Genomic DNA, 27,699 nt, shown 5'->3' on the forward strand with positions numbered 1-27,699 from the left:
GGCTATCAGGGTGAGCCTTGTTCCTCGACTTTCCCTGAATTTCTTCATTACCTTTCCTAAAAATCTTGAACGGGGGAAAAGCGTACGCATCTAGCCCCGTCCAATCTAGTAGGAAGGCATCGACTGCGACTGCAAGAGGGTCCGGGATCGGAGAACAGTAGTTCGGTAACCTCTTCGTCGCCGCGGTAGCGACAAAAGATCCACTACTGGAGTGCCCCAAAGCTTTCCACAGTCTCTGGCATACTGACGATGCAAACATCCACTACGTGGAAAGCACTTGTCCGTCCCTGCTCAACAGATCCGCACCCTGACGTTCTTCTCTCCCTGAATGAACCTGGTGAGCAGGGTGACGTTTTCTTTCTTTCTGCGACCAAAGGGAAGAATCTCCTTTCGCCAGGTTGCAAAGAGCCAAACACGAGTGAGTTCCTCCTTTGTTTCCCGTATATACGCCAGAGCTGTGGTATTGTCCGCGTTTGATCTGCACTACTTTCCGATGATTCCACGGTCTGAAAACGCTTTCATAGCCAAGAAAGATCGCCATCAGTTCCTTCCTGTTTATGTGCCATGCCTTTTCTTCTTCGCTCCCAAAGGCCTGACTTCCTCCCGAGGGCCCAGCGTCGCTCCCCAGCCTGCGTCTGAACGCGTTCGGAAAATAATATCCGGTCTGGGTTTCTTCTGCTGGAGTGACGTACCCTCTGACAACCTCTCCGGCACTAGCCACCACTTTAGTTCCTCCTTTATCTTTGGAGGAATTGGAAACCGGAAGGAATCTGGTTGCGATCTTCTTGGCCAGACTTCGTTCAGAAAGAACTGTAAGGGCCTCATGTGAAGTCTCCCTAGTGAAATGAACCGCTCTAGCGAAGAGAGTGTCCCCAGCAGGCTCATCCACTCTCTCGCTGAGCATTGGTCTTTCATAGGAATTCTTCCACTTTCCGTATACACATGGTCTGCCTTTCGGGTGACGGAAAAGCCCGAAAAGTCACTGAGGATATCCGAATCCCCAAATAAACTATTTCCTGAGATTGGGATCAGTCGTGACTTTTCCAGGTTCACCATCAGACCCAGCTGTTGGGTTAAATCCAATGTTACATTCGTGGTCCTCCAGACATTGCTGTTTTGATTGTGCTCTTATGAGCCAATCGTCGAGGTAGAGAGATACTCTGACTCCTGCCAAATGAAGCCACTTCGCCACATTCGTCATCATTCTTGTAAAAATTTGAGGCGCCGTGCACAGCCCGAAACACAGGGCTTTGAATTGATAAATCCTTCCCTGGATTACGAATCTCAGATATTTCCTGGACCTTGGATGAATTGGAATATGGAAGTACGCATCCGAAGGTCCAGTGTTACCATCCAGTCGCCTGGTCGTACCGCTGCCAGTACTGAATCGTTCGTCTCCATCGTAAACTTGGTCTTTTCTACGAAACAAGTTTAGCTGGCTTACGTCCAGTACCGGCCTCCAACTCCTGATGATTTCGGTACTAGAAACAGACGGTTGTAAAAACCTGGGGATTCGCAATCCAGAACCGGTTCTATTGCCCCCTTTTCCATCATGGTGACGACCTGATGCCCAAAGAGCCTCTCTCTTCTCTAAATCGATGTAGTGAGCCCTAGGGCTCTCGGAGCTGTAGCGAGAGGTGGTTTCTTGAGAAAGGGGATCTTGTACCCTTCCTTCGCTACCTTTACGGACCAAGGATCCGCTCCTTTGTTTTGCCAGACTTCCCAGAAGTCCAAAAGTCTGGCCCCTACACAAGTCTGGAGGACTTTTGACTCATTGTTTCGTTGAAGTTTTAGCACCTCTTTTGGCTGGAACTCTTTTCCCTCTAAATGCTGGTCGGGAGAAAGTCCTACCCCGAAAGGGCTGCTGTGCTGTCTTCGTATCTTTCGTAGTCTTCTTCATGACCTTAGAAGGTAAATACTTCCTCACAGATGAGGTAAGAAGATCTTGGGTAGCCTTCTGAGTGAGAGAGAGATATGTCCTTAATGATCTCCTGAGGGAAGAGCTGTCCTGACAGGGGAGAGAACATCAACTCCGACTTTTGCGCGTTCGACACTCCTTTAGCAGCGAACGAGCATAAGAGATGTCTTTTCTTCAAGACGCACCTGCTGTGAATATTGAAGCCAATTCATTAGCTCCATCTCTCAAGGCTTTATCTATACAGGACATGATGCTTCTCGACAACTCGGATACTGACGACTCTTCCATCTCCGAAGTCGAGCCAGGCCCCCAACGACCAGTCAAGAAAATTAAATACCTCAAAAGTCCTAAAGATACCTTTGAGTAAATGGTCGAACTCCGAAGAAGTCCACCACACTTTGGCTGAATGCAAAGCATGTCTACGGGAGCTATCCACTATGTTGGAAAAGTCTCCCTGGGAGGAGGCAGGTACTCCCAGGCCAAGACTTTCCCCCGTAGCATACCAAACACCAGACTTCGAAGCCAACTTGGCCGGAGGAAAAACAAAAGAAGTCTTGCCCGACTCTTTCTTCTCCTTCAACCACTCATTTACTCGTTGAAGGGCTTTCTTGGCCGAAATGGACAAAGTCATTTTCAAAAACGACGATTTCTTGGCTTTCTTCGTCTTTGAAAATTGCGACAAAGGCGATGGCGTGGCCTGAAGGTTGAAAATCTCCTTCAAACAGAGAAAGAAGGCACTCTGTTAGCCTCTTGTAATCCGAAGAAGGCGCTTCTTTTCCGTCTTGTCCTCTTCCGTACTCTCCGCCAATTCTTCTCCTGCGAAGAAATATCTTGAAAACCAAGATCTGCTGATTCTCCCAATCAGAGTACCCTTATGGCAGCTGCTGTTTAGAAAGTGAATGTGGCACTGACTCCCTACAAAACTCCTCTCTTCCTTGTCGAGACAATGTTTTGACTTGCTGCCGCCTGCGTCCTGCGTCCTCCTGAACGTATGCGTCCACGCTGCGTCCATCACTTCTCCTCTTGCGTCCTGCGTCCTGAACTTCGTCCTTCTTACAGGACGCACTGCGTCCTGGATCGCGTTGTACGTCCTGCGTCCTCTTGGAGGACTTAACCGGGAGAGACGAGTCCTTACGTCTAACCGAAGGTTGTTCGGGTTTCTCCCATGATTGCACAATTACTGCCAATCTCTGCTGCATATCCCGCAGCACCTCCTTCGTCCCCGCCTCCTTACGGAACTCCTTATGATGAGGAGCATCGAGGACGCACCGGGCTCACACGAGGCGGCGAGCGAACTTCCAGCCGACGTGAAATCCTCTTCCTTTTGATAGGGATCATTCTCTTCATCCTCCGATGAAAAAAATCTCAGGGCTACTCCACCCTTCCTGGTCGAAAGCCCTTTCCTCCTGTGAAGAGGACGGACAGTATGACTCTTAGAGGACGCGATACCTCCGCGAATCGTCTGCTCCTTCCCGAGGCCGAACTATCCGAAGAGTAACGGCACTTCCCAGTATCGCCTTTTCTATGGCGTACTGCAGCAGCCTGGGACGTCTCAACAGGACTGCCTGAAGGGACGCCTGATCGCATGTCAAACCCCTCTCGCCTCCCTTCGACTGTCGACATGCCTTCTCCCTTGGGTCTGGGAGCTTGACAGAGGTCTAGGTCTAGGAGCACGAGAGAGACGATCAGACGCCCCCTCCACAACACTGTCACCAAAACACTTCCACTTTGTCCGTTAACCGTTAATTTGGTCTCCCATGGACGCAAGGGCAGCGAACACTTTCACTATTTGTGGATCCGTAGTATCCTCAGATACAGCAACTGGAGCAGGAGAAAACCTGGGGAAAAGGTGCTACATCTACATGTGAATGAGCTGGAGAGACACATGCAAGGAATCATCCAAAGGTTTACTCGAAGATCCCGATCTTTTCACTCCTAGATACAGATATTCTAACCCGATCTTTTTCCAATCTCCCTACATTACTTCATAAGAGCCTTCCACTCTTTCTCATTCAGACACTGACATTCATTACAACCTATTGTCCCACGTACATACAAACTCACGACATTCTTACAAATAGTATGTGGATCTACCGATGGATTTCGGCAGTCTCACCTTACACCCTTCTTTCACACAACTCTAAACATACTTCCTGAATCAGACATACTAGACAAATTCAAAAACAATTGCGATTGCCAACTCTAACTTCCTGAATACGATACCAATATCCAAAAGTCAGATAACGAGCAGGAAATTCCAACAGAGAACCAACAACGATGTTGCGGTTCGGCTGGCAGAGAAAATCTGAGGAAAACGGGAATAGTTCAAGTACCAGCGCCACGGGAGCGGGTGGCCATCACCTGAACTACCAGTGTACTAGCGGTTGCCGCGAGTTTTGAAATTCTGCCAGTGCGTCAAGAGGATAGGCTATATATATACCTGCCAGGTAAAGTGTCATGCATAAAACTATATTTTTTGCCTAGGAGCAATTTTCCTTCTCCACACTCTTGACACGCCATCGTGCTACATCCCAAAAGAACAGTATGCGCCCCTCCACCTCTCCAATCATCTCTACAAAGGACCCTGAAATTGCACTAAGGCAGGGAGGACTCTGGAGGCGTAGAAGTTGGAGGCTGAGAGAGAGAGAGAGAGAGAGAGAGAGAGAGAGAGAGAGAGAGAGAGAGAGAGAGAGAGAGAGGGGGTGGGGGAGGATTTGTAGCCATGAAATAAGTGGGGGGAACTGAAGTAAACATAATTTTGCCTAAATTTTGTCCAATATTAATTTCTCTTAACTTCAGTTTAAGTCCTTAATGACCCTGAAATGAAGATGAATCCTATTTAAGCACAGTATGAAAATTTAGTCAAGTAATGAGATGCAAGGAAAATTTAGTAAATAAAGCTATAAAAGAATTATCAGTCAATTTGCGGCATTCCAATCGGCTCCCTGCGATCCCAAAATGTCATGTCTGCAAGTTCTGATTCTGATGAGTAAAATTTACTTGGAACACTTAAAAGCGACACCAAATACTTGGTAAGCCTGGATCTGGCTACCTAGGTTATGTTCTTGGGTTGATTGTTTGTTTGTATGGTGTTTTTACGTTGCATGGAACCAGTAGTTATTCAGCAACGGGACCAACGGCTTGACGTGACTTCCGAACCACGTCGAGAGAGAACTTCTATCACCAGAAATACACATCTCTCACTCCTCAATGGAATGGCAGAGAATCGAACCCGCGACCACCGAGTGGGACGCTAATACCATACCAACCACGCCGCTGAGGCGCCCCTCCCCATTGAGGTAAGAACCTGGAATCCTTGTGCAAGGTTATGTCAGGTGTGGCCGAGTTAGACCGATACCCTGTTGATTCTAAGGCATTTCTACAGAAGCAGTCCGCACGGACTGCAAGGAACGTAACCGCGGATACAACATCCACTAGGTATTGGGGGCCGTCCATTGTATTTCGCCGTGTTCAGTACTGGTCCCTGGGGGGTTAATTAGTCGTCCGAATAAATATTACTTAAATTCTTGTTCAGTAGGTAAAAATGCATAGAAAAACCGCAACTGCCATAGTCTAGGCCGCCGCTGATAAGTACCCTAGATGTACCAATTCTAATTCAAAGTGCCCTAGGTTAGGCTCAACAGTGTGGCCCATGGGTTCAGGGTATTGCTCAGGGGTTGGGGTAGGGTGGGCGGCGGGGGGAATTACCCTGGACAGGTAAGGACCCGGAGCCCTGGGTTAAATCAAGTTGGGTCACAAAGTTAATATTTGAATTTGCAGTGCCCAACGCTAGGCTTTGTGGGGGAGGTACCTGGGGATAATGCTCCCAGCCAGGTAAGGACACAGCGTCCTTTGTTAGGTTGGGTTAGGTTAGGTCAATTTGTTTTGAGTTTCCTCCTAAATACGAAACTTACTCCCAGTCTTGAGTGTTCGTATTCCCTCATCCTTTATGAAACCTTAGTTTCAAACCTAGTACCCTTGCTGAGTTATAAGCTAAGTTCAGTATATCTTAGTTTTACCAGACCACTGAGCTGATTAACAGCTCTCCTAGGGCTGACCCGAAGGATTAGATGTTTTTACGTGGCTAGGAACCAATTGGTTACCTAGCAACGGGACCTACAGCTTATTGTGGGATCCGAACCACATTACACCGAGAAATGAATTTCTATCACCAGAAATAAATAACTGTTTTCGCGCTGGCCGAACCGAGAATCGAACTCGGACCACCAGGTTGGTAGCCGAGTGCGAAGTCCACTAGTCCAACAGGAAACTGTTTAAAGCTAAGAGAAAGTTACAAAGGTGTAACCAACATTTCCACATTAAAACCTACCACATGGCATTAATTTAGGTAATTTTGGGCAATAACTCCACATGGACTGCAAGGGACGTTCCCACGAATACGGTAGCCACAAGGGATTGGGGCGTCCAATGTATTTCGCCGTGTTTAGTACTAGCCTCGGAGTGTTACAGTCGACCACACCCCCAAAATAACGGTAAATTATTATCAATAAGAAACCTTGATACTATAGGAAACAGTAATTACCAAACAAATATCCGAATTAACTACATCTACCAAAATTTCAATCAATAAATATGTACCTACAAATTACAGTAACAGCTTGGCCAGTCTATTCTCTGCTCCCGTGAACAATCAGACCTTGGCTACAAATTCTTAATCCTACAACTCGTTTAATCATTGAAATTAAACAGGCTAAATCCGCCCCTTACCAAAAACTATGCGTAAAATTCTTTTAAATCTCCACATACAATTTAAGCTGGAATTCCTGAAAGCCAATTCCAAAAGCAGGCTTCGCCTAAGTCAGACATCACCTACGACCCAGGACGGCTAGTTCGCAAGTTTGATCATTTAGGACAGATAAAACAGACCTAACTAAACCATAAAACAATCGATCAATGACAATACATTTTATGACAACCATTGATATAAATTAACCTCGATCTGGGTGTAAAATAGGAACCATCACCAACCGGCACACGCCAAAACTTTTGGTAAAACTTTACTTTAGCTGCGCGGCCTGATTCCTGCCAGTTGCCGACCTTTTTGGTGGGTCCAGAGCGGGCGGGAGAAGCGCCCCCCGGCCAGGTCAAAGAACGCCGCCCTATGTTAGGCTAGGTAGGTAAGATCTAGTTAGGTCAGGACCTGGCATTAGAGGAAAAGTTATGTCTATTTATGTAAGAGGAACCTGTCTCGGGCGAAGAATACCGGGAATCTCAGGCCGCCCAAATTCCTTGGCTTATTTTATACTTACTGGGCTCGGGGAAAGTTTTGCTTAAAACGGTACAACTTCAGCAAGTCCCAAATTCTCTGTGCAACATAATGTCACTGGCACAAAAACTACTTAACGCGGATTATCACAGATACATTACGACATATTGGTTTTAACCGGCTTAACAGTCACATCGAAGTTCGAACGCGCCGCGGCCCGCGCGATGTTTGAACTTTGAAAACTGAACAGGCAGGCGAGTGTCGCGGCCTTGAATCACGGTGGACCTCGATAGTGTTCTGAAAAGTAATCTACGACTAACGACTTTCACATTCATATATATCTCCAAGATTGCCATTTTAGCAACGTTACTTAAAGAAATTAACGTCGACTTAAGCTTAGCTTGTCAGTTCAGTAACAAATGGACTAATAGCCATAAATTAAAATAAAAATGTTACTTTGAATATGGCAAGCTTGCTCTTCCTGTCTGTCAGTCTGTGGTCAATATTTTCCTCTCGTAATGTCGTAAATTGTAGAAGTGGAAATAGTGCATAAACATTCTCTTCATGATGAATGGAAAACAAAATAAACTAATTACCGAAAGCATAGTTGTAAAGCAATATTATAATTCCATTATCACCCTTGTTTCATAATGGAGGGATTCCTGCTTTATGGGTAGTTGCCTTGGATAACTAGCTGTCACAACTTTTTTTTTTTTTTTAATAATTTTGTCTGCAGTTTCTAAAATGTCTTTAGGTCTACAAATCTCTTTAGTTCTTAGATAAACTTTTAAACATTCTCGGATTCTGAGGGCCGTGTATTCAAAGGCCACTTTTCAGAAATCTTGGTTGCATTGACTCCATTGTTAATAGTACCTTTGATATAGAGAATACTTCGGGTTTATGTACACATTTGGTAAAATATTTCTGTGTATGTCTATACTACTTTATCGCTGTGTAGCCTACTTAACATTTTTAAATTCAATTCTTGCTTTTCACATGTAACCAATAAAGTTAAGGCCTTTAGCATGACCACACAGCCGAAATTGATTATTAATTTGGATGACGTGTTATAATCGACCTTGTAAATCCTTTAGTAAGCGATTTGATACTTTACTTTAAATCAACAAAACCACAGGTAAGTATTTCTTGAAAAGGGATTACAAGTGGAAACGTTCTATTTTCACTACAAATAAAATATGATTGCTCATATTTAATCGTTTATCGATTAGCAGGCTACTCGTAAGTTCCCCGGTTTATCATTACTCTTTTATTATCTATTTTCAGTTTTGACATCAAACTTAAAACTAGTTTTGGTCGAAGGACATTTCCTAAAATATAACTAATTTTCTGGTAATATAACATTCCTTTCAAGATGTTTAACGTCTTTTTAATTTATTTTGTTTTATATTTATTTATTTAGAAAATACAAGTTAGATGTTGTTCGATACAATTTTAGACTATTTTCATCCTTCATTCTTAATAGATGGTCTTAAACATTAGGCCTACTTACTCTTGCAGTTCAAGTACTACTCTCATTTTACCCTCTAGCAGAAGTTTTGCAACTGGATGCAGTTGATCCTCATATCCCCCACATACTAAAATAAAGCCATGTCCCTAATATTCATACTGTCGTCTTTATCACGGTCACCTTTATATGAAATAATCCACACATGTCTCGTCCAGACATATGTTACAGACCTAGTAAGCAACTTGATCACACTTACTCGGTGACACTTCAACATCATTTCATCTGTAAATATATCAACTCTCTGCTGTCATTCCACAGCTCGTCTCATTTTTATCAGTCACTTCCATACGCATTCCTCTCTCGCATCATCCAGCTTGACCTCTTTCCACAAACTTTCCAAATTACTTCGATCCACGAACGTAACCGCTTCAAACAATAGGCCTATGTTTTCATTTTCTACTCTAAAACCCATTTACCCACTAAGTTTTCTCTCTGCATATACTACATCCATGAAACATATTGACTACTGACACCATTTCAGTAATTTCCTTTTGGAGAGATACTAAAGGAATGTGTTGAATGGGACACGTTTGCCCTGAATACAACTGTATTTCTTTGTCTGATCTGATTGACTAACATTTTTTTTTATTTAGGAACAAGCATCGTGACACTGTTCAATGCAGACGACTGGGTGAGCCTGGATAAGGAAGAACTGAAAGCATTACTATTACTGTTTACTTTATTATTTCTTAGTTCCCTACTCCCTACTGTGTTTAGAGAGTAAACTGCATACTGAAAATAAGTCACAAAGGAAACATATGATACCATAGAGGAAATATACTTCAATAATCCGATTAAAGTAAAAATGGGACGTGCAAGCAGGCCGTTTTAAAGGTAAATCCCTAAGATTACTACTACTACTACTATGCCCACTTTACCTGTCAGTGAATGATGAAATATGATACCATTATTAAAACAAGGTAGTAATCGAATCCCTAAACACGCTGAGTACAAGATGGACGCCATTTCTAATACCCTTACGTAGGATGAAAGGTAATTATATGTCAAATAGCTTATATATAACGTTAATATTCCACGCAGTTTCCGTTGTTTTGTGTCCTCTCAACCTCTCGAAATTAGGTAGGTAGCCTAGTAGCCCTTCTACTACCTGTGTCAAACCTTTAGGTTTTTGTTCCCTTACTTTTAGTAACATCCTAAATGAATTTATGATAAAATTTTGTTTTTATGATATTTGGGTCCTTATAAAATGTATTGGCAACCCTCTATACTACATGCAACCCCCACCGGAAGTTAGGTTAGGCTAAGAGAAATGTAGGTAGCTAGTAGTATAAGTAGGTTTGGGGGAACAACCAAAGTGGATCCATCGTCATCGCGTGGATCAGCCTTATTCACTCGATATTTAATTGATGAAACAAGAATACAATTACATCTTTAAGCATACTATATTCAAAAGATTGAAGTTTCATCAATATAAAGTGATATATGAAAGCGCCATACTAACTAAAATAAGCATGTGAGGTCTTCGTAAAATATGTTTTCAAGGCAGTTTTTAAATCCAATATGGCGGCAATCGCCTGAGGTGCCGTTCGTAAGCGCAGCGAATCCAACATCTTTCCCAGCCTTCCCAGCACTCATTTGAATAATGTTAGCATAACCTATGTAACGTTTATTGATCTTACTCAAGATTGCAGTTGTAATCAGCACAATAAAACAACATTTTGTTGTCTATATTAGTGAAAATATGAAATTTCTTATTCCCAGGGTCACGGTTTGAACTGAATTTCATTTTTACCTTGTAATCGGTTGTTTTATCTTTACTGCTATCACAACTGAAACTCTACAGTGCTTATATGATTGTAATTATACACATTTTGGTCTTAATTTATTCCAAATTGCACTTGAACTACATTGCTGTTCCTGGTTCCTAATTGCTCACTCCACAAACACAGTTGTGGGCAGCACACGAGTACACGGTTTATGAGGTGCAAAGCTTTATTCCCTTAATTGTTTACTTAACTCATTATTTAGTTTAACTTTACTTTGTTACTTCAAAAGTGTTTATATAATTCATGTGTATTATCCCTTTTTTGCAACCAAATTAACCACAAAAAATTACAGATATGTACAGTATCTCTAAAGTAGATACGAGCAGACAGCAAAATGACTCATCGTTGCCAATTAAGTGGAGCTTCACACATACGCCAATGCATTTACAAACTGTTTTCATGAATTCTAGTTGTCATAGTAATGCAATAATGATAAAATTGCTCTAATATGTATATATATACTACAAATAGATACGCTAATTTCACTTATTTCCCCGTTTTTGTGTAAGTCTTTTACCCAGTTTGGAGGGTAAACACACCAATTGGCAACACTGATAAACAATAGAAGAGCGTGATCAACGCCGTAGGTACTGTTCACAGCATAACTGTTGATATTTGAGTCAGGAATCTATTTACTTTTTCAACAACGAATATTTTCAAATTAATAATCATAAATATGTAAAAAATTTATGCAATTCACGACCTAATACTGCCGTTTAACTATTTATTTGAATAATTATCCAGTGCATGCTTCTTCTTCTTCTTCTACCAAAAAATTGTATAAGTCATGGTTGGAAGTCATTGTTTACGATTTTTGTGAAGAAAGTGCCCCAGCATCTATGGGTACAAGTGGTGTGCGGATTTAGCACATGGAATGGGAAGTTTATTGACACTGCGTCGAGCCAGACTTTCATTAACCTCTGTTTAATCTTAAAATATGACCTTAATTTCTAACTTTGGAGAAAATACTTACTTCGAAAGGATAGTAGAGGTCTTGAGCTCTTGCTCTCACCACCAACAACTCGTGGCTGATGCCCATCTCCAGTGCCAGGGCGTGTTAAAGTACTTTTTCGGAGGGTGGATCCACATGCTGTGGAAGCTGGATCCATCCACTGGTCCAGTCGGTTGTTCCCTCTATGACTGGACTAGCTGATCCAGTTTTCACCACGTGTGGATCCACCCTTCGAAAAAGTACTTTAACACGTCCTGACATCGGAGTTGGGGACCAGTCATGAGTCATCGGTGGTGAGAGCAACAGCTTGAGACCTCTACTATCCTTTCGAAGTAAGTATTTTCTCCAAAGTTAGAAATTAAGGTCATATTTTAAGATTAAACAGAGGTTAATGAAAGTCCGGCCATGTGCAGTGCAAACATACCTCCATGACGCTTTCAAAATTTTTACTTATAACACCAAAAATGTAGAAGATTGACGCCATCTCGATGTTTGCAGTCACTTGTGTCAATAAACTTTCCATTCCTTCTGCTAAATCCGCACACCACTTGTACCCATAGACTCTTGGGCACTTTCTTCACAACAATCATCAACAATGACACCAACCGCATGGTATATCCAAGGAAACTAAATTTTTTCAGTAGAAAGAAGAAGATGCGTGCACTAGATAATCATTTAAATAAATAGTTAAACAGCAGTATAAGATCATGAATTGCATAATTTTTTACATATTCATGATTATTAATTTGAAAATATTCATTGTTGAAAAAGTAACTAGATTCCTGACTCAAATATCAACAGTTTTGCTGTGAACAGTAGCTACGGCGTTGTTCGCACTCTTCTATTGCTTATCAGTGTTGCCAATTAGTATGTTTACCCTCCAAACTGGGGAAATAAGTGAAATTAGCATATCTATTCGTAGTATATATACATATTAGAGCAATTTTATCATTATTGCATTACTATGACGACTAGAATTCACGGAAACAGTTTGTAAATGCATCGGCGTATGTGTGAAGCTCCACTAAATTGGCAACGATGACATTTTACCGTTGTCTGCTCATATCTACTTTAGAAATATCTGTAATTTTTCGGGGTTAATTTGGTTGCAAAAAAGGGATAATAGACATGAATTAAAATAAACATTTTGAAGTAACAAAGTAAAGTCAAACTAAATAATGAGTAAAGTAAACAATTAAGGGAATAAAGTTTTGCACCTCATAAACCGTGTAGTTGTGTGCTGCCCGCAACTGTGTTTGTGGAGTGAGCGATTAGGAACCAGGAACAGCAACGTAGTTCAAGTGCAATTTGGAGTAAATTAAGACCAAAATGTGTATAATTACAATCAAATAAACACTGTAGAATTTCAGTCGTGATAGCAGTAAGGATAAAACCACCTATTACAAGGTAAAAATTAAATTCAGTTCAAACCATGACCCCAGGAATAAGGAGTTTCATACTTTCACTAATATAGACAACGAAATGTTGTTTTATTGTGCTGATTACAACTGCAATCTTGAGTATGATCAATAAACGTTATATATATATGATAACATTGTTCAAATGAATGCTGGGAAGGCTGGGAAAGATGTTGGGTCCTTTGCGGTTATGAACGGCACCTCAGTCAGTGAACGCCATATTGGATTTCAAAACTGCCTTGAAAACATATTTTAAGAGGACCTCACATACCTATTTTAGTTCTTATGGTGCTTTCATATATCACACTATGTTGACGAAACTTTAATCTTTTGAAATGGTATGCTTAAAGATGTAATTGTATTCTTGTTTCATCAATCAAATATCGAGTGAATAAGGCTGATCCACGCGATGACGATGGATCCACTGCGGTGGTTCCCTCTATGTTTGCTTTAAATCATAATTGCATGACGGAGCTGTAAATATGATTTTCCAATTCTCACTGTGCTTTTTCATGATTCTGATATTCATTTACCCATTTTAATAGCAAATTAGTAGTTATAGAGATATTGTAACCCCTTTTGGGTGGGTAGCACCTACCTAGTAGTAAGTGAAATGGGGTAAAAATATAATACCGAATGGTCGGCCTCTACCATAGCATGACCACCTTCCTGAAAATTGGAAATTATGGCCTTAATTTGTGACTTGGGAGAAAAAACTGACTTTGAGAAGAAAGTAGAGGTCTCGAGGTGTTGCTTTGATGAATGCTGGCTCTTGACTAATGTTTATCCTGGGTTATAGGACGTTTTAAAGTACTTTTTCGGGATGTTGGTCGCGCTACGGTATAGGCCAGCCATTCAGTATCTAACTTACCTTAACCCAAAGTGTTGGGTACTTACGTGATCAGGGGTGTCTGCAAACCCCTTGACCCCCTAATCTAGCCTAATTTAGGGCACTGTAAATTATAATTGATAAAAGGGTTGCCACAGAAGCTAATGACATCTAACCTAACCTAACCAAGGGCACTGGGTCCTTACCTGCCTGAAGGGAGCTTGCACCCTCTGGACCCCCATCTAAAACTTAATCTTTTTATCATAGTCCTACCTCAACTACCCTGCATAGGCCTAGTTTCCGATGCCGAAGGAAACAATGGTCGATAATGGCAAGAGAGTGGTGGTTCCACTTTTTTTCTGCTAGTTAATGATTTTAGCTCATGCTGAGGACTGCTGTACATTAGATTTGTTTTATACCTATGAAAATGCAAATTACTTTTACAGCCTAATGTGTGATTTTGCAATGCTTTGGTAGAGAAGGAAACTGTCATAGTTTTCTCTAGAAACATAAACACATTTAGTTGTATCAGACTATTGGATTAAAAGGAGTGTAGTATAGTTTAACATTCTGCCTGACTTGAATGTGTGTACTCCCATTGGGACCCCTCTCTAATTTGCCTAAAAATTAAGCCATTGTTCATTTATGGGTACAAGTTAGCCTAATCTAACTACTGCAGAGTGCCCTAACCTCATCATAGGGCCCTTGTCCCCTGTAGAACCACCTTGATCTTACATACAGGAGGCTGTGGTTTATTTATAGCAAGATGGCACACTATCCACGGCAGGTTGGGTTGATGGTACAGTAAAATGTAGTGGAGTCCTCTCATACTGATGGATATGAGATTTGTATGGTTCCTGTTATAAAAATTATTCACTAAGAGGAGGACCCTACGTCAACATGAGTCTTTTCCAAAAATGTTCCCTTTTATATTTTTTTATAATGTTGAATACAATGTGCTTTTCACCAGTTCAGCTTTGCATTTTATTGGTTTTAATAAAATGATGCTAGCAGGAATTGTTTTTAGTACTTTTATTGATTGATTCATGGAAAACTGATTTTGACGTTTGCAAACAGTGTAATATAATGTAAGAAAATTTATCGAAAGCACTTTTTTTACTAGTTTTATACAACAAACAATTTCCTATGGTTTGCAGGTGACATGGAAGGATGGATGAAAATGAATGAAGAATTGGATAAAACATCAGAAAATATGCAGAGTATTGTGAAGGAAAATAAATTAGAGATAGCAGTGCTTTGCTGCATTCTTTTAATTATAACATGGCTTGGAGACCGCCTTGTAGCAGATTTTGTAACAACATTACCACCCAAGTAAGTTGGAACAGTACACACAGTACTAAGAATTTCATTTCTAGTGGAGTAGTACTTATTTTTCTTAATATATACTGGCAAAATAATTCATCAATTAGAATTTGTGATGTGATAACCATAAATTATGAGCCAAAATGCTTTCCTTATGAGCAAGGTCTAAGACGATTGCAGTAGTGCATTTTGTATCAAAAGTTCATTACTTACATAGGATTTGATTTATCTTATTAAGTTTTTGTGTAAGATTTGTAAAAATAAATAGGTTACATGTTCATATGGGTTACAGATATTCATATGAAGTACTACAGTAGTTATTGGTAAATGTAGAACTAGGTGTCTTCATGGTTTGTTCTCTCATATAGTAGTACAGGCAGTCCCCGGGTTACGACGGTGTCGGCTTACGACGCTTGTCAACAGACGTTATCTCCAGGGTTATGACGCATGTTCCAGGGTTACGACGCCTTACAACGCTCATCTGGGAGTTGAAATATGACACCAAAAAAGCAAAATAATCAATATTTGATGGTTTTTTTGATGAAAAATGCCATAAGAATGCATTTTACATAGTTTTCAATGGACCCAAAGCATTAAAAGTAAGGTTTTCTTAGGATTTTTGACGATGTTCCGGCTTCCGACGATTTTCGGCTTACGACGCGTCTCAAGAACGGAACCCCCGTCGTAACCTGGGGACCGCCTGTATTGTATTTGAGGTTTTCTGTCATCATCACCATCAAATTGATGTGCAAGTGAGAATGTTAATGTGATTTGTGGCAATTTATTGGTTTACCATGTACGTATATCGTTCTTGCAGCTTGTATTATTGTATAGTTTTATTTGTATACATAAAAAATATTTTATGTACTTTTCTTGTACAGCATTTTTCTTTTACATACTTTTGCTCTTCTTTGGCATAGGTCTCTCCTGCGAGCATCAGACACTGTGATCCATGGTTTAATAGCAGCAGTGTCATGGCGAATGGTATGCCTTATAAATCCACAACTAAGTTTTAGTATTTGTTTCCCATCACATTGGAAAGACAACTTTAAATGTGCAGGTAGTCAAGAAAGCTCATCATTTTTCTCGCTCTTAAATTTTTACAATATGGGTATGGCATTTGCTGTAGCAAGTGCAGTAGATTTGGACCACATCATCACTGACCTGTCTTATACACTTCAGGTAAGATTCTTGATGTTTTGAGTTGAGTTTTCCTTTATTGCAAAAGTTTAAAGTACTGTAATTATGTTAATATTAATAAGACCACGTAATTCTTTAATTACCAAATGAGGTAGAGATTGGAGACAAGTTTACCATGCATGTCTGTTTTTCCTTCTGTTATCAGAAACCAACTTTAACCATTAACCATTCTGTCAATATTATATTAATAGACATTTTAGTAAGTTGACAGGTGAAATAATGATTGCCACCAGCCTGTGATTTATTCGTAGTGTTCCAGAGTGCAGTATTAGGTTTCAGAAAATATGAACAATTAAAATAACCTATTTTTTATCTTGCAAAAATTAATTTATTTTGTAAATGAGAATGGTAGTTCTGTATACAAGTACTTTTATAAAAGTACATACAGGTAGTTGTTTATATATCTCCAACTTTTCCATTTGTTTATTACAATAAAGTGTTGGTATTTACTCATTTGTATTTCAGCACAACTTTGCTTGTGCCATTCATGTTATAAAAGCTGTTTTTTTCATGTATCTGTGAAGGAAACAGTCAGCCCAAGCTCAGTTGAAAAAGAGTTAGTTGAGTGGAGGCTTAATGCTCTTACCATCTTTACAAAATGAATAATGGTAATAATTGTAAATTCTAACAGAGAGAATATGGTGCAAGTAGTTATAGGCTCGCAGTGATGCATGAGTAGCCAGTGGAGTGAATGATTAACATACAAGGGGTACCACACCCTAAACAAAGGAAAACTTTGCTATGTAGCACTCATTAGGGAGGCACTCATAGTTTTTGCTAATTGCAGCATTATACTTTACAAGGGTAAATGGTCAAGAAAATTATCTCAAAGCTTTTGTATAGTGAGGGGTCCTTTTTATTTTGAGTAAATCAGTTTTTATTTCCCAAGTACGTACAGTATATAAAATGGGATTTTTTTAATGTAAATTATTGAATATTATTCTAATCATTAGAAATCAGTGGAAAGTTCTTTGGCATATAGTGATGTTCAAGGCCCAGTCAGCATTGTGCATAATTCTAGCAATACATTTGCACTGTAAAAGAAAAAGTCTTTAAAAGAAATACAGATTATAAGGCACTGTGCCAAAGTTGAGCCGTTAAAATCATGCTTTGTATGTTTCAGTATTATGTAATTACTACATGTAGTATTTAATTATCATAATTATATAAATTCTTACTATAACATATAACCCATAAAGTTTTAATCAGGCATTAGTATACAGTGTGTACAGCCCTTAATTTTGGATCTTTTTTCAGGGATATGAACTTACACATTGGCAGAGAGGTTTGTTCCACTTTGTCTTGCCTCCTTTTCTCTTCAGCATATTGTTTTACATTTCCGCTGTTGTGTTTAAATCCTTATTTTGTCTGAAAGTTTCTATATTTGTCTTTCTTTGTGTTATAGGCCATGATATAAGGGATGCTCTGCATCATGGCTTATGGTTTCAGCCCTTGGGTGTGACACCTCGTTTTCCGTATTGGTTATATGTTTTATCAACCATGCTGTTACCATTCATATCTAGTGGAATGGGTTCTTTGCCAGTCAGACCTCAGTCAGCACATATGCCTTCTGTTTCTCTTGTGTAATGATATGAATTCCCTCCAGTCAAATAGTACAAGAAAGTATTTAAGGTCAAAAGCTCATACTCCGGATATTGTGGGGCCTTCCTTGTTTTGCTTGTCAAGTCTTGGCAAAGATTTATGGAAAATATAAATTAAAAAATCTTACTATTGCATCCACATTTTTGGTCCAAAATTCACTGGAAGTCTTGCAATATAATTTTTTTTTTTAATAATGTAACATATAGTACTGATAGAAAAAAATTTATCTTGTGCTGTATAGTAAGAACTCATCAAGTTGTATGTCTACCTAATAGTGTCTACACTTGGAGAGGTATTAACTAAATACCAGAATATTTATAGTAAAAAATACTGACATTGAGTGCAAACTGTAGTGTCTTGGTTGGAGCCCATGTTATAATTCGTACACTTATTATTCTTGTAATTTCTATGAAACTGATATTGTCCATGGGTGTTGTGTTCTAATTTTATAGTCCTTGAGCTTATGAACAATTGTTCATTTGCCTCATAACATGGTTGAGTGGTCTTGTATTGTCTTAATGTGTATTTGTTTTGGTTTTATGTAGTGTAATGTGTATGTAATACAATCTATTTGTATGTGTAACTTGGTACATAGATGGTAATGGGCTTGAGTAACTCTTACTTTTTAAGCCATAGAATCTAGTCTTGAGGAATTTGTTTTCCATACAGTGGAAGGGAAAGAAAAACACCTTTCCTTATATTTTCACATTTTTGTGACTAATAAATTAATCTTCAACACAGATTACTTGTAATTGCTTCAGGATTTATGGGTTAGAACTTTGTATTAATCTGCTTTACATTGCATTAAAGTGCCATTAAAGTTGAATTTAATTTGGGTGATATAATCCAGTTTGCTAAATTTTTGTACAAAAGGAGTGAGGTTTTTTAGGGAGCAACTGTGAAAGCATTCAAGATTTCAAGTACTGAGAGTAGTAGTTGATATAATTCTACAAAGTTAATTGCATTCCAGAAACTGTATGTACGTTTATTTACCAATTAAGAAATAGGTGGTTGAATGAAGGATGGAGGGTACTGTAAAAGGAACCACATTTCAAATGGATATCACTAGTATATAGTAATTGAAAGAGATATGACTGGAAACTTATGGATGGGAGATTGACATACAGCCTTACCTGGTGACTTAAATAATATATGATTATCCTGTTTGATTACTTGTCTGTATAACACAAGGTTCGTGAGGATCCTTATAAAAAAATGTTTGTTCTTAGTGATTTCAAAATTAGGCAGTCCCCAGGTTACGACGGGTTCGGCTTACGACGTTCCGAGATTAAGGCGCTTTTCAATTATATTCATCGGAAATTATTTCTAGGGTTGCGACGCATGTTCCAGGGTTATGACGCCTACAACGCTGATCTGGCAGAAGAAATGACACCAAAAATGCAAAATAATCAATATTTTAAGGTTTTTTTTTATGAAAAATGCAATAAAAATGCAGTTTACATAGTTTTCAATGTACCTAAAGCATTAAAAGTAAGGTTTTCTTAGGATTTTTGACGATGTTCCGGCTTATGACGCGTCTCAAGAACGGAACCCCCTCGTAACCCGGGGACTGCCTATTTATTTTTCAAGCTAAAATTTTCGACAGAAGGGATTTTGATATACAGTAATGGGACTTTCAGCACCACCATCTGGTAAATCAAATTTTTAGTGTAGTAATTTTTTATTTTTTTGTAACTATAAAAACTAAAGCCTTCTGTGTAGGAGTATTCCTCAGCCTGACCTGGAATGGTGAGAGGTCTGAACTCACACTGGTACCCTAAAACAAGGTATCAAAGTCTCCCTGAGCAAGTTGTGCTATTGGAACTTCAAAAGTTCAAGCAAAAATGCAAGGCATTACTAACCAAATACTATTATCTTCATTGTAATACATCTTTATTTATTTTTTCTTTCTGTATTTCCTATTACCTCCTCATACTTCTTCCTGATGAACACCATATTCTTTGGAAGCATGAATTTCAAGTCAATGTCACCTGTGGGCTTGTTCCATATGAATAGGGTTCATTTTCTGAATAATATTAATAAGAAGGCAGCTATTAAAACCAAACAAAAACTAACTTCAGTTTTTTTCTGAAGATTGAAAAAGAAACCCACAAAATCACTTTGTAACTTGTTTACTTTTAAGTATTTACATTTAGTTTTACTGCACACGAGTACTTTCAGGCCCTATCTGTGGCCCATTCTCAAGAGATGTTTGGGATGTTAGCCTGGGTCAAGGCCCAGCAGTCTTCTGGAACTTCTTCTCGTTGAGCTGTCATTTATGTGATGGCTGTTCTGGTTTCCTTGAGAGTTGCCAATCCCCTCTTGTCGCTCTGATATCCTGAGCTGGTGGTCAATGGGATTAATCCTTGAGGTAAGGGTGTGGTCACCAAAAGTCTGTTGGGCAGGAAACCTAATCTCCAGGTCAGCAGGGTCAATCTTAGCTTCTCTTAATATCAAAGCTCGGCTTATGATATTAAAAGAAGCTAAGATTGACCCTGCTGACCTGGAGATTAGGTTTTCTGCCCAACAGACTTTTGGTGACCACACCCTTACCTCAAGGATTAATCCCATTGACCATCAGCTCAGGATATCAGAGTGACAAGAGGGGATTGGCAACTCTCAAGGAAACCAGAACAGCCATCACATAAATGACAGCTCAACGAGAAGAAGTTCCAGAAGACTGCTGGGCCTTGACCCAGGCTAACATCCCAAACATCTCTTGAAAATGGGCCACAGATAGGGCCTGAAAGTACTCGTGTGTAGTAAAACTAAATGTAAATACTTAGAAGTAAACAAGTTACAAAGTGATTTTGTGGGTTTCTTTTTCAAAGGCAGCTATTATCTTGTGTCAGTCCACTAAACTATTGTGTTGCTTAGTTTCTACAACCATTCCAGTTCACGCTAAGAACACTCCTACATAAAAGGCAATTTTTGTATGAACACATTATGTATACCCTGTAAGGTCATCTTTCATAGTTTAGCAGATTTGCTAATTTTATTGGAATTTACTTTATACTGTACTCAGCTGTCTATATATTGTCAATAACCTCCTCCTTCATTATTGCCTAGGTAATTTATTTATAAGTATTGTAAATATTTGATAAAAGCTTTGTATAGCCCAGAACCTATAGCATAATATATCTATAAAAGATCGTGAGTAAGATGGTGGTACTAAGTAACAGTTTGTATTTGTGCTTGTATTAGTCATTATAATAATATTCAGATGTATGTTATATTTTCTATTTTTTTCTAATGATTAAAAGGTGTTATCACCGGACTTTGAAACCTAACCGTGTCAGTGAAGGATGGATTCAGACTCAAATTTCCCACATTGTGAGCATGGTTTCTTTTGTATATTTTACTTAGAATCCTGATATGATGTCTTTCTTATGGGTGACATTAAGATGCATTTCTATAGTTGATGAAATTTGAGTGTAAAAATGCAATGTAATTTATATTGTGCATAAAAGGATAACATTTAAGAGGAAAACTGAATCAGACAATTTTTTAAACAAAAATGTTTATTAAAAATTAAATTCACAGTACCAAAATTTCATTTGTACTTCTCAGTCGGGACCCCAGATCTTGAATGTCCTGTCAAATGAACATGTTGCAATAATGCCATCAAATGGGGAGATATCAACTCCCATCACCTTTTGGCCATGTCCTTCAAGGGCACGGAGAGGTTGGAACGAGCCATGACACCAAACACGTACAGAGCCATCATATGAACTTGTTACAATATACTGCCCTCCAGTCTTGTCATACCGAGCACCTGTGACAATGCCTGTGTGAGAAGGGATTGAATATATACAACGGCGTGCTCGAACATCCCAAACTCTTGCTGAATTATCTTCACTGCCTGTTACCAAATGATAACCATCAGGTGACCAGTCAACAGCCAAAATTGGCTCCTGGTGTCCACTCAAGAACATAATACACTTGCCAGTTCTTAAATCCCAAACTCTTCCGAAGGCATCCATTCCTCCAGTGGCAGCCAAAGAGCCATCAAACTGAAAACCAAGGCAATATACTGGTTTTGAATGACCTTCTTGAAAAAGAACTTCTTCTTGTATCTCAAGGTCCCATAACCGCCAACTGTTATCATGGACACATGCCCCCAGAAACCTCCCACTTGGATGGAAGCTGACTCTTGAAACTCTTGCTTCCATGGTTGGTAATTCTCCAAGAGGAATATCACTGTCCAAGCTCCACAGCTGCACACTTCCATCTCGACCACTTGATACTAAGTTGAGAGCTGTGGATTCCATAGTCAATGTTGCACATGGATGCCACTCAACACAGTCTACATAACAATTGTGTCCATGATAAGACTGAATTTCTGTGCATTCTGGAACTTTCCAAACTTTACATAATCCACTCCAGGAACTAGTTGATAAGAGCTTTCCATTAGGGCTGAAACTGCAATAAGAAATGGGTCTTGAGTCTGCATTTTGACTGCCAATAAGACTAAACGCTCTCAATTTATTCTGTATTTCTTGCCTCTTAGCAGTACGGGTTGCCTCTGGAATTTGATTATCTAAGTGCTCTTGCTTTAATCTGGCTCTTGCCCGAGGTATTGAGAAATTTACAAGAAACATTCTTGCATCCCTGAGTTCTTTGGGTCCCTCATGATACCATGTCTCCTCTGGGCTTTCTTGTGTGTGTTCTGTGGTTTCTTTTTCTTGTTTATCTGATGCAGTCTTTTTCAAAGCATCCTCACCTAGTCTAGAGAGAAGTTCCTTCAATCGATTTCTTCGGTCAGCAGGACCTTCACCAAAAAGGCATATAGGTTCTCCCAGTTGTCTCAGCTGTTGTTTTACCTAATAAAATATAAAAAATACATTATGCACTGAACACGACACAATACAGAGGTACGGCAAGATGTACATTGTATTGTTCCTCTCCTGTTAAGAACCCATGGAAGGGTAAGATTTCACAAGTTCTACAAAACAGGGATGAAGAGAGAAAGATCCTTGATAAGGTAATACTGTAGAAAAAAAAAAAAAAAAAATGATGATGACTGAGCACAGACATAACTGTTACTTCAGATGATCTTTATAGTATAGTAGTACGTACAGGATCACTAAAAGCCATCAACATAAATGGACCATGAACCTCTCAAGAAATAAGTGAATTATGTACAGTAAAATAATCTGTAGGCTTAAACTTTCTAAAGTGCATTACAGTTAGTACAGTTATCTTTAACAAGTTCTGACTTGACATTCTTGATGATGTCTTAACTTACCTCACTATCATCTGTGGTGACGTGGATCATACGTGCTCGTCGCTTTCTTTCAAACTCTTCAAGCAATGCTTTCTTTTCATCTAACATTTCTGGTTCGTCTAATTCCATGTATTCATTGCTAGTGTGGATGTTTGAATTAGCAGGGCTACTTGGTGTTTCACTCGGAGAATCTGCCCCTCCCATTGTGGCCCCAAGGGATCCATACCACTGACGTTCACGAGCGTTACCACCTCCAGCCCCCACTGGTGAATCTTCTCCATCAGACATTTTTCAAGGATCCAATGATACAAGCAGTACTAAGTGAAATGATTTCTGAAGCAATCTGCAATAGAAAAATCTCTTAATTAGAAGAAAGTCCAATAGTACTGCATTGCAATGCAATTCCTTAAAAATTAACATTAGTCAAGAAAAAAAATTATAATGTCATGAACGCTGCAGTAAAAAGTAAAAAAAAAAAATTATTAAATAAAACCAACTGTCACTCAATTTAACAATATGATTATGTTTGAGACAACTATGTATTTAGAACTTTGGTGAAATTCTGCATTTTCTCATTACAGAACTTTATGCAGAAGCATATTATGTATATTAAATGAATAGTGAATACATACCTAAGTTATACAGAACTTTATGCAGAAGCATATTATAGAGAACTTTAGGCAGAAGCATATTATAGAGAACTTTATGCAGAAGCATATTATGTATGTCAAATGAATAGTGAATACATACTTAAGTTATACTTGCCTGATGATCCTGCAAATTAATACACAGAATCTTGCCTAGTGAAGGAGATGAAACTTGCCATTTTTTTTAATTGTATCATTAAATTTTGATAATGGAGATCATAGTTGCAAATTTTAAAGTTCTTTCCTCTGAATGATTTTTGGAATATCATTACTGGTAATTAAAATGAATGGTCTTTGGATTTACCTAAATTTTTTGGAATTCAGAAAAAAAATTATTAACAAAATTTTGTGCTGATGAGAAAATAATCAGAATGAACTGGTAACAATTTAGGCTACAACTGTCACCTCTACCTTAATACCCTTTCTGCTATGCAAATAGCACTCTGTGACAGTTAAGCAATGGCTCTCAAATACATTTTTATTTCTTATAGTTGATATTTTGTATTTTGCCAAAAAGGCAAGCAATGCCACTGACAATCCTTCATTTACAATTTTTAAACCTTTAGTGTTTAGACTGAATGACCTCTTAACCCAGGATATGTAGTTCATTACAAAATATAATATATAAATAAAATAAAATAAAAACAATTAATGCACTTATTTCTATGCTACTAAAAGATATATAATGATTTGGTCAATAATTTTACTTGGAGGTGTCATGCGAGCATTCATTATTAGGTGTGGCGTTTTGATGACTTTAATAAAATGTTCAGTCAGAAAGCATTTGTGGCTACATGTACTGTACCTTATTTGAAGATGGTTTATTGAGAATATGTATTTGAATCTTGTGTGCTTGAGTGAAAGAACGTCTTATATATGTTGCAAGGTGATCTGAATACCATTAATAATAAAAGACATAAATCCTTTTCAATCAGTGAATTTGATATTTCTCTTGATAACTGAACTCTCTTTTTGAGATACAGTATTTGATACTACAACATTTTGGATTATAATTTCTGCTGCAATCATGAATCTAATCTGTTAAGTGAGGAAGACTTTGATGAATGTAAGTGATATGAATATAGTACACAAGTTGGCAGAGATAAATACTTTAATGGTCTTGCAGGTAAGGTAACACCTATATGCACTTGCAAATCTATGTCATGGAACTAAATGCTCTAAACCTAAATTGGACAACAAAATCCAAGAATACAGCACTGCACCTCTTGTAATAAGTGTACATAGGTGAGTATATTCTTTCATATATTTTTAATCATGAGATTTGTCAACATATATTAGAATGTCTTTAGTACAAAAACAGTGTAATGGACCATATGGTTTAAGTGTAATTTTATTTTTCTCCACTATTCATAATGTAGGTGACAAAATCAAAAGCACAAGCAAATAAAATTAACAAGTCTGAAAGGTGAATTTGACACATGTAAGGAATCATTTTTATTTCATCAGATAGTTAATTTCATATCCCCTAATTCTGAAACATCTCATAAAAATCTTGCTTATAGTGCATGACAGTTCCAACAATACATAAGGCTATGTGGTAGCCATGCTATTTTTTTAGTTATACTAAGAGACTTCAATTCCTAATCAACACCAAATTCAATACAAGAAATGGTGGATTTTTACACTTTTTCCCTTAAAAATATTGGAAGGTTAGTGAAAATTAAGTTGAGCATTTACTGATAAATACACATGACTTGCATTTCCTTTCTTTCAAGTCCAATGTTGTTGTTTTCAAGGTGTTCCAAAGGTCTTGGGCATTATTTTAGAGGTAACAGCCTTGATGTGCATGAGCATTTTGGCAAGATTTTTTTTATCTCCTGTTTTTAATAATTAAAACTTCATGCCTATAAAGATAATTTATGTCATTATTTTTTTAAAAATGATAAATAAATTGTTGAAATATAAAAGATGATAAAAATGATGATAGAATTAAACTGCATAGAGGAACTAGCAATTTTCTCTCTTTCTCTCGTCATTAGCCACGTAAACAAATTTTGTTCAGTTACTCATGATTGGATATTTTTATGTGACTAGGAACCAATTGGTTACTTAGCAACAGGACCTACAGCTTTTTGTGGGATCCGAACCACATTATATCAATAAATGAATTTCGAATCATCAGAAATAAATTCCTCTGATTCTGCATTGGCAGAGCACGGAAGCGAACTCGGACTACCAAATCGGTAGGTGAGCACATAACCCACTTGTCTAACGAGGAACAAGAGTTTTAAAAAGCCTTTTAGTTTAGTATAGTATAAATACAAAACTGTATATAAAAAATAAAAATGAAATGGAAAACAGTAAGTATCTTAAATCATGGACAAACACGTTTAAAATAAATCGGCTGACCCTCTTCGGTGTCCGTCTTATCCGATATCTAGATTAATGGGGTCCGGTTTAACAAGGGTTCACTGTATAATATATTTTCTTCAGTATATCATTCTGTATTTAAGTATTATTATTTATGAAATAGAGATCAATTGCCTGTTCTATCAGGAAATACCGAATCCATTATCACCATTATTAAGACATTATTTTTTTGGCAAAATTTATTTCTATCATAGATTTTAGTATTTGTTTTACCATTTTTATATTTCTCATTTCCTTTTATTATCTGAACCTTCAGTAATATTATTTCAACATTATTTTTTGTAAGGGGCATGTGCCCAGGTGCCCGGTCCCCTGGATCCACTAGTGCTTCCAACCTTGAGGTAGGTTATAAGTGTAGTGACATGCTAAGAGTAGAAGACAGAATTTAAGCTAACTGATGGGACCTACATGGTCATTCAGTGCTAAAAGGGAAGTTGAGAGTAGAAAGTTTTGAAAGGTATAACAGGAGGAAAACTTTGCAGTTACTGAAACAACTGATAGAAGAGGGTGGAAGGAATAGAATATGATTGGAGGTACAGTGAAAGGAATGTAAGGGGCTGCAGCTAGGGGCTGAAGGGACACCGCAAAGAACCTTAAGTAATGCCTGAAGTGCACTGAAAGCACTAACCTCTACGGGGTGTGTGTGTTTGTTTGTATGGTGTTATTACGTTGCATGGAACCAGTGGTTAGGGTAAACAACCGACCGGACTGACCAACTCACTGACTACCGCGTTTGTGGCCACCCTACGAAAATGACAATTTGTCGAAAATTGCATTTTTCCTAACTATACAAACCTGAGGTCCTTTAACAATAGGAAGTAGCTAGCGGCAGCTGGAACGGTCGTAAGCTTCGAACAAGGGGAGAACGGTAGTTAACTGCTTGTCCGACAGTCGCGCGGCAAACAAATCACTTTTGCTTTTGGCCCATGCAAAATACGCAGAGTGAGGGGTGGCATGAGGAGGGACTATATGTAAAGGACCTCAGGTTTGTATAGTTAGGAAAAATGCAATTTTCGACAAATTGTCATTTGTTCCGATACGTAATACAAACCATCGGTCCTTTAACAATAGGAAGACTCACTTCTTGGTGGGAGGAATCTGAGTCTTTTGATGAACAGACTGGTGTTCGTCCATCCCTGGAATGCCTCCCTGGTCGTAAGAGCGAGGGAGGGATCCAAGCCTCTGTCCGATTGATCGGGGTGTGCACCGCAGGATCAATGGTCAGACCTCTTGGCCGAGTACTAAGAGAGAGGCAAGCGTATCTCTTCCTACCAGCAAGCAAGAACTTGTTCCTGTTTGCAAGAGGCAACATAAAGTATGGGTTGTCTCAAGCTGGCATCCACTTCCTCCCCCTTTGTTGGAGGAAGTGGTGGATATACGCTCCTATCCCTAGTGAAAGGGATAGGATGGGGCTCTGTTGAGTAGCTCACCTGCATCTTGTCCTTATCCAGCAGGGTGACGACCGTGTCCCTCTAAACCACAGGTAGAGGGGAAGAAAAAGATGGAAGAGGAGCCAGTCACACTCTCATTCACTCATCCATTCTTACGGTCACACCAGGACTCGATGCTGTTCAGCCTGCGAGGGTCTGGGTTCGCTACACAACGTGTTGAGCAGCCACCACGGGTCCCAAGGAAAAAGATCCAAGGACC

At 38.9% G+C, this 27,699-nt stretch overlaps 2 protein-coding genes across 4 annotated transcripts in view; one reads left to right on the forward strand and one right to left on the reverse strand.

Moving 5' to 3' along the window:
* Positions 1-9,388: 9,388 nt before the first annotated feature.
* Positions 9,389-27,699, forward strand: part of LOC135222724 (2',5'-phosphodiesterase 12-like) — a 137,376-nt gene continuing 119,065 nt past the window's right edge. Inside the window, exons 1-3 of one of the 2 annotated variants that reach the window (XM_064260931.1) lie at positions 9,389-9,666; positions 14,817-14,991; positions 15,903-16,164. In XM_064260931.1, coding sequence (XP_064117001.1) covers positions 9,660-9,666; positions 14,817-14,991; positions 15,903-16,164 — 444 coding nt within the window. In that variant the 5' untranslated portion in view covers positions 9,389-9,659. Of the gene's footprint in view, positions 9,667-14,816; positions 14,992-15,577; positions 15,735-15,902; positions 16,165-27,699 lie in introns of those variants that run through there. The other variant, XM_064260930.1, reaches the window with a different exon arrangement.
* Positions 21,307-24,278, reverse strand: LOC135222722 (U4/U6 small nuclear ribonucleoprotein Prp4-like). Of its 2 annotated transcripts, none has more exons than XM_064260929.1 (3): positions 23,762-24,278; positions 23,033-23,354; positions 21,307-22,607 (listed from the first exon to the last, which is right to left on the reverse strand). In XM_064260929.1, exons 2-3 carry the CDS (start codon positions 23,297-23,299, stop codon positions 21,351-21,353), a joined length of 1,524 nt encoding a protein of 507 aa, XP_064116999.1. In that variant the 5' UTR covers positions 23,300-23,354; positions 23,762-24,278; the 3' UTR covers positions 21,307-21,350. The 2 variants fall into 2 exon arrangements, with proteins under 2 accessions (XP_064116999.1, XP_064116998.1); XM_064260928.1 differs by having other exon boundaries at positions 23,777-24,277.

Source organism: Macrobrachium nipponense, chromosome 8 (genome assembly GCF_015104395.2).
Source record: "Macrobrachium nipponense isolate FS-2020 chromosome 8, ASM1510439v2, whole genome shotgun sequence".
Taxonomy (NCBI): Eukaryota; Metazoa; Arthropoda; class Malacostraca; order Decapoda; family Palaemonidae; genus Macrobrachium; species Macrobrachium nipponense.

Coding starts and splice junctions, on each gene's coding strand:
- LOC135222722 (XM_064260929.1), bottom strand. CDS start 23,299: ATGTCTGATGGAGAAGATTCACCAGTGGGGGCTGGAGGTGGTAACGCT. Junction 22,608..23,032: donor TCACCACAGATGATAGTGAG/GTAAGTTAAGAC, acceptor ATATTTTATTAG/GTAAAACAACAGCTGAGACA.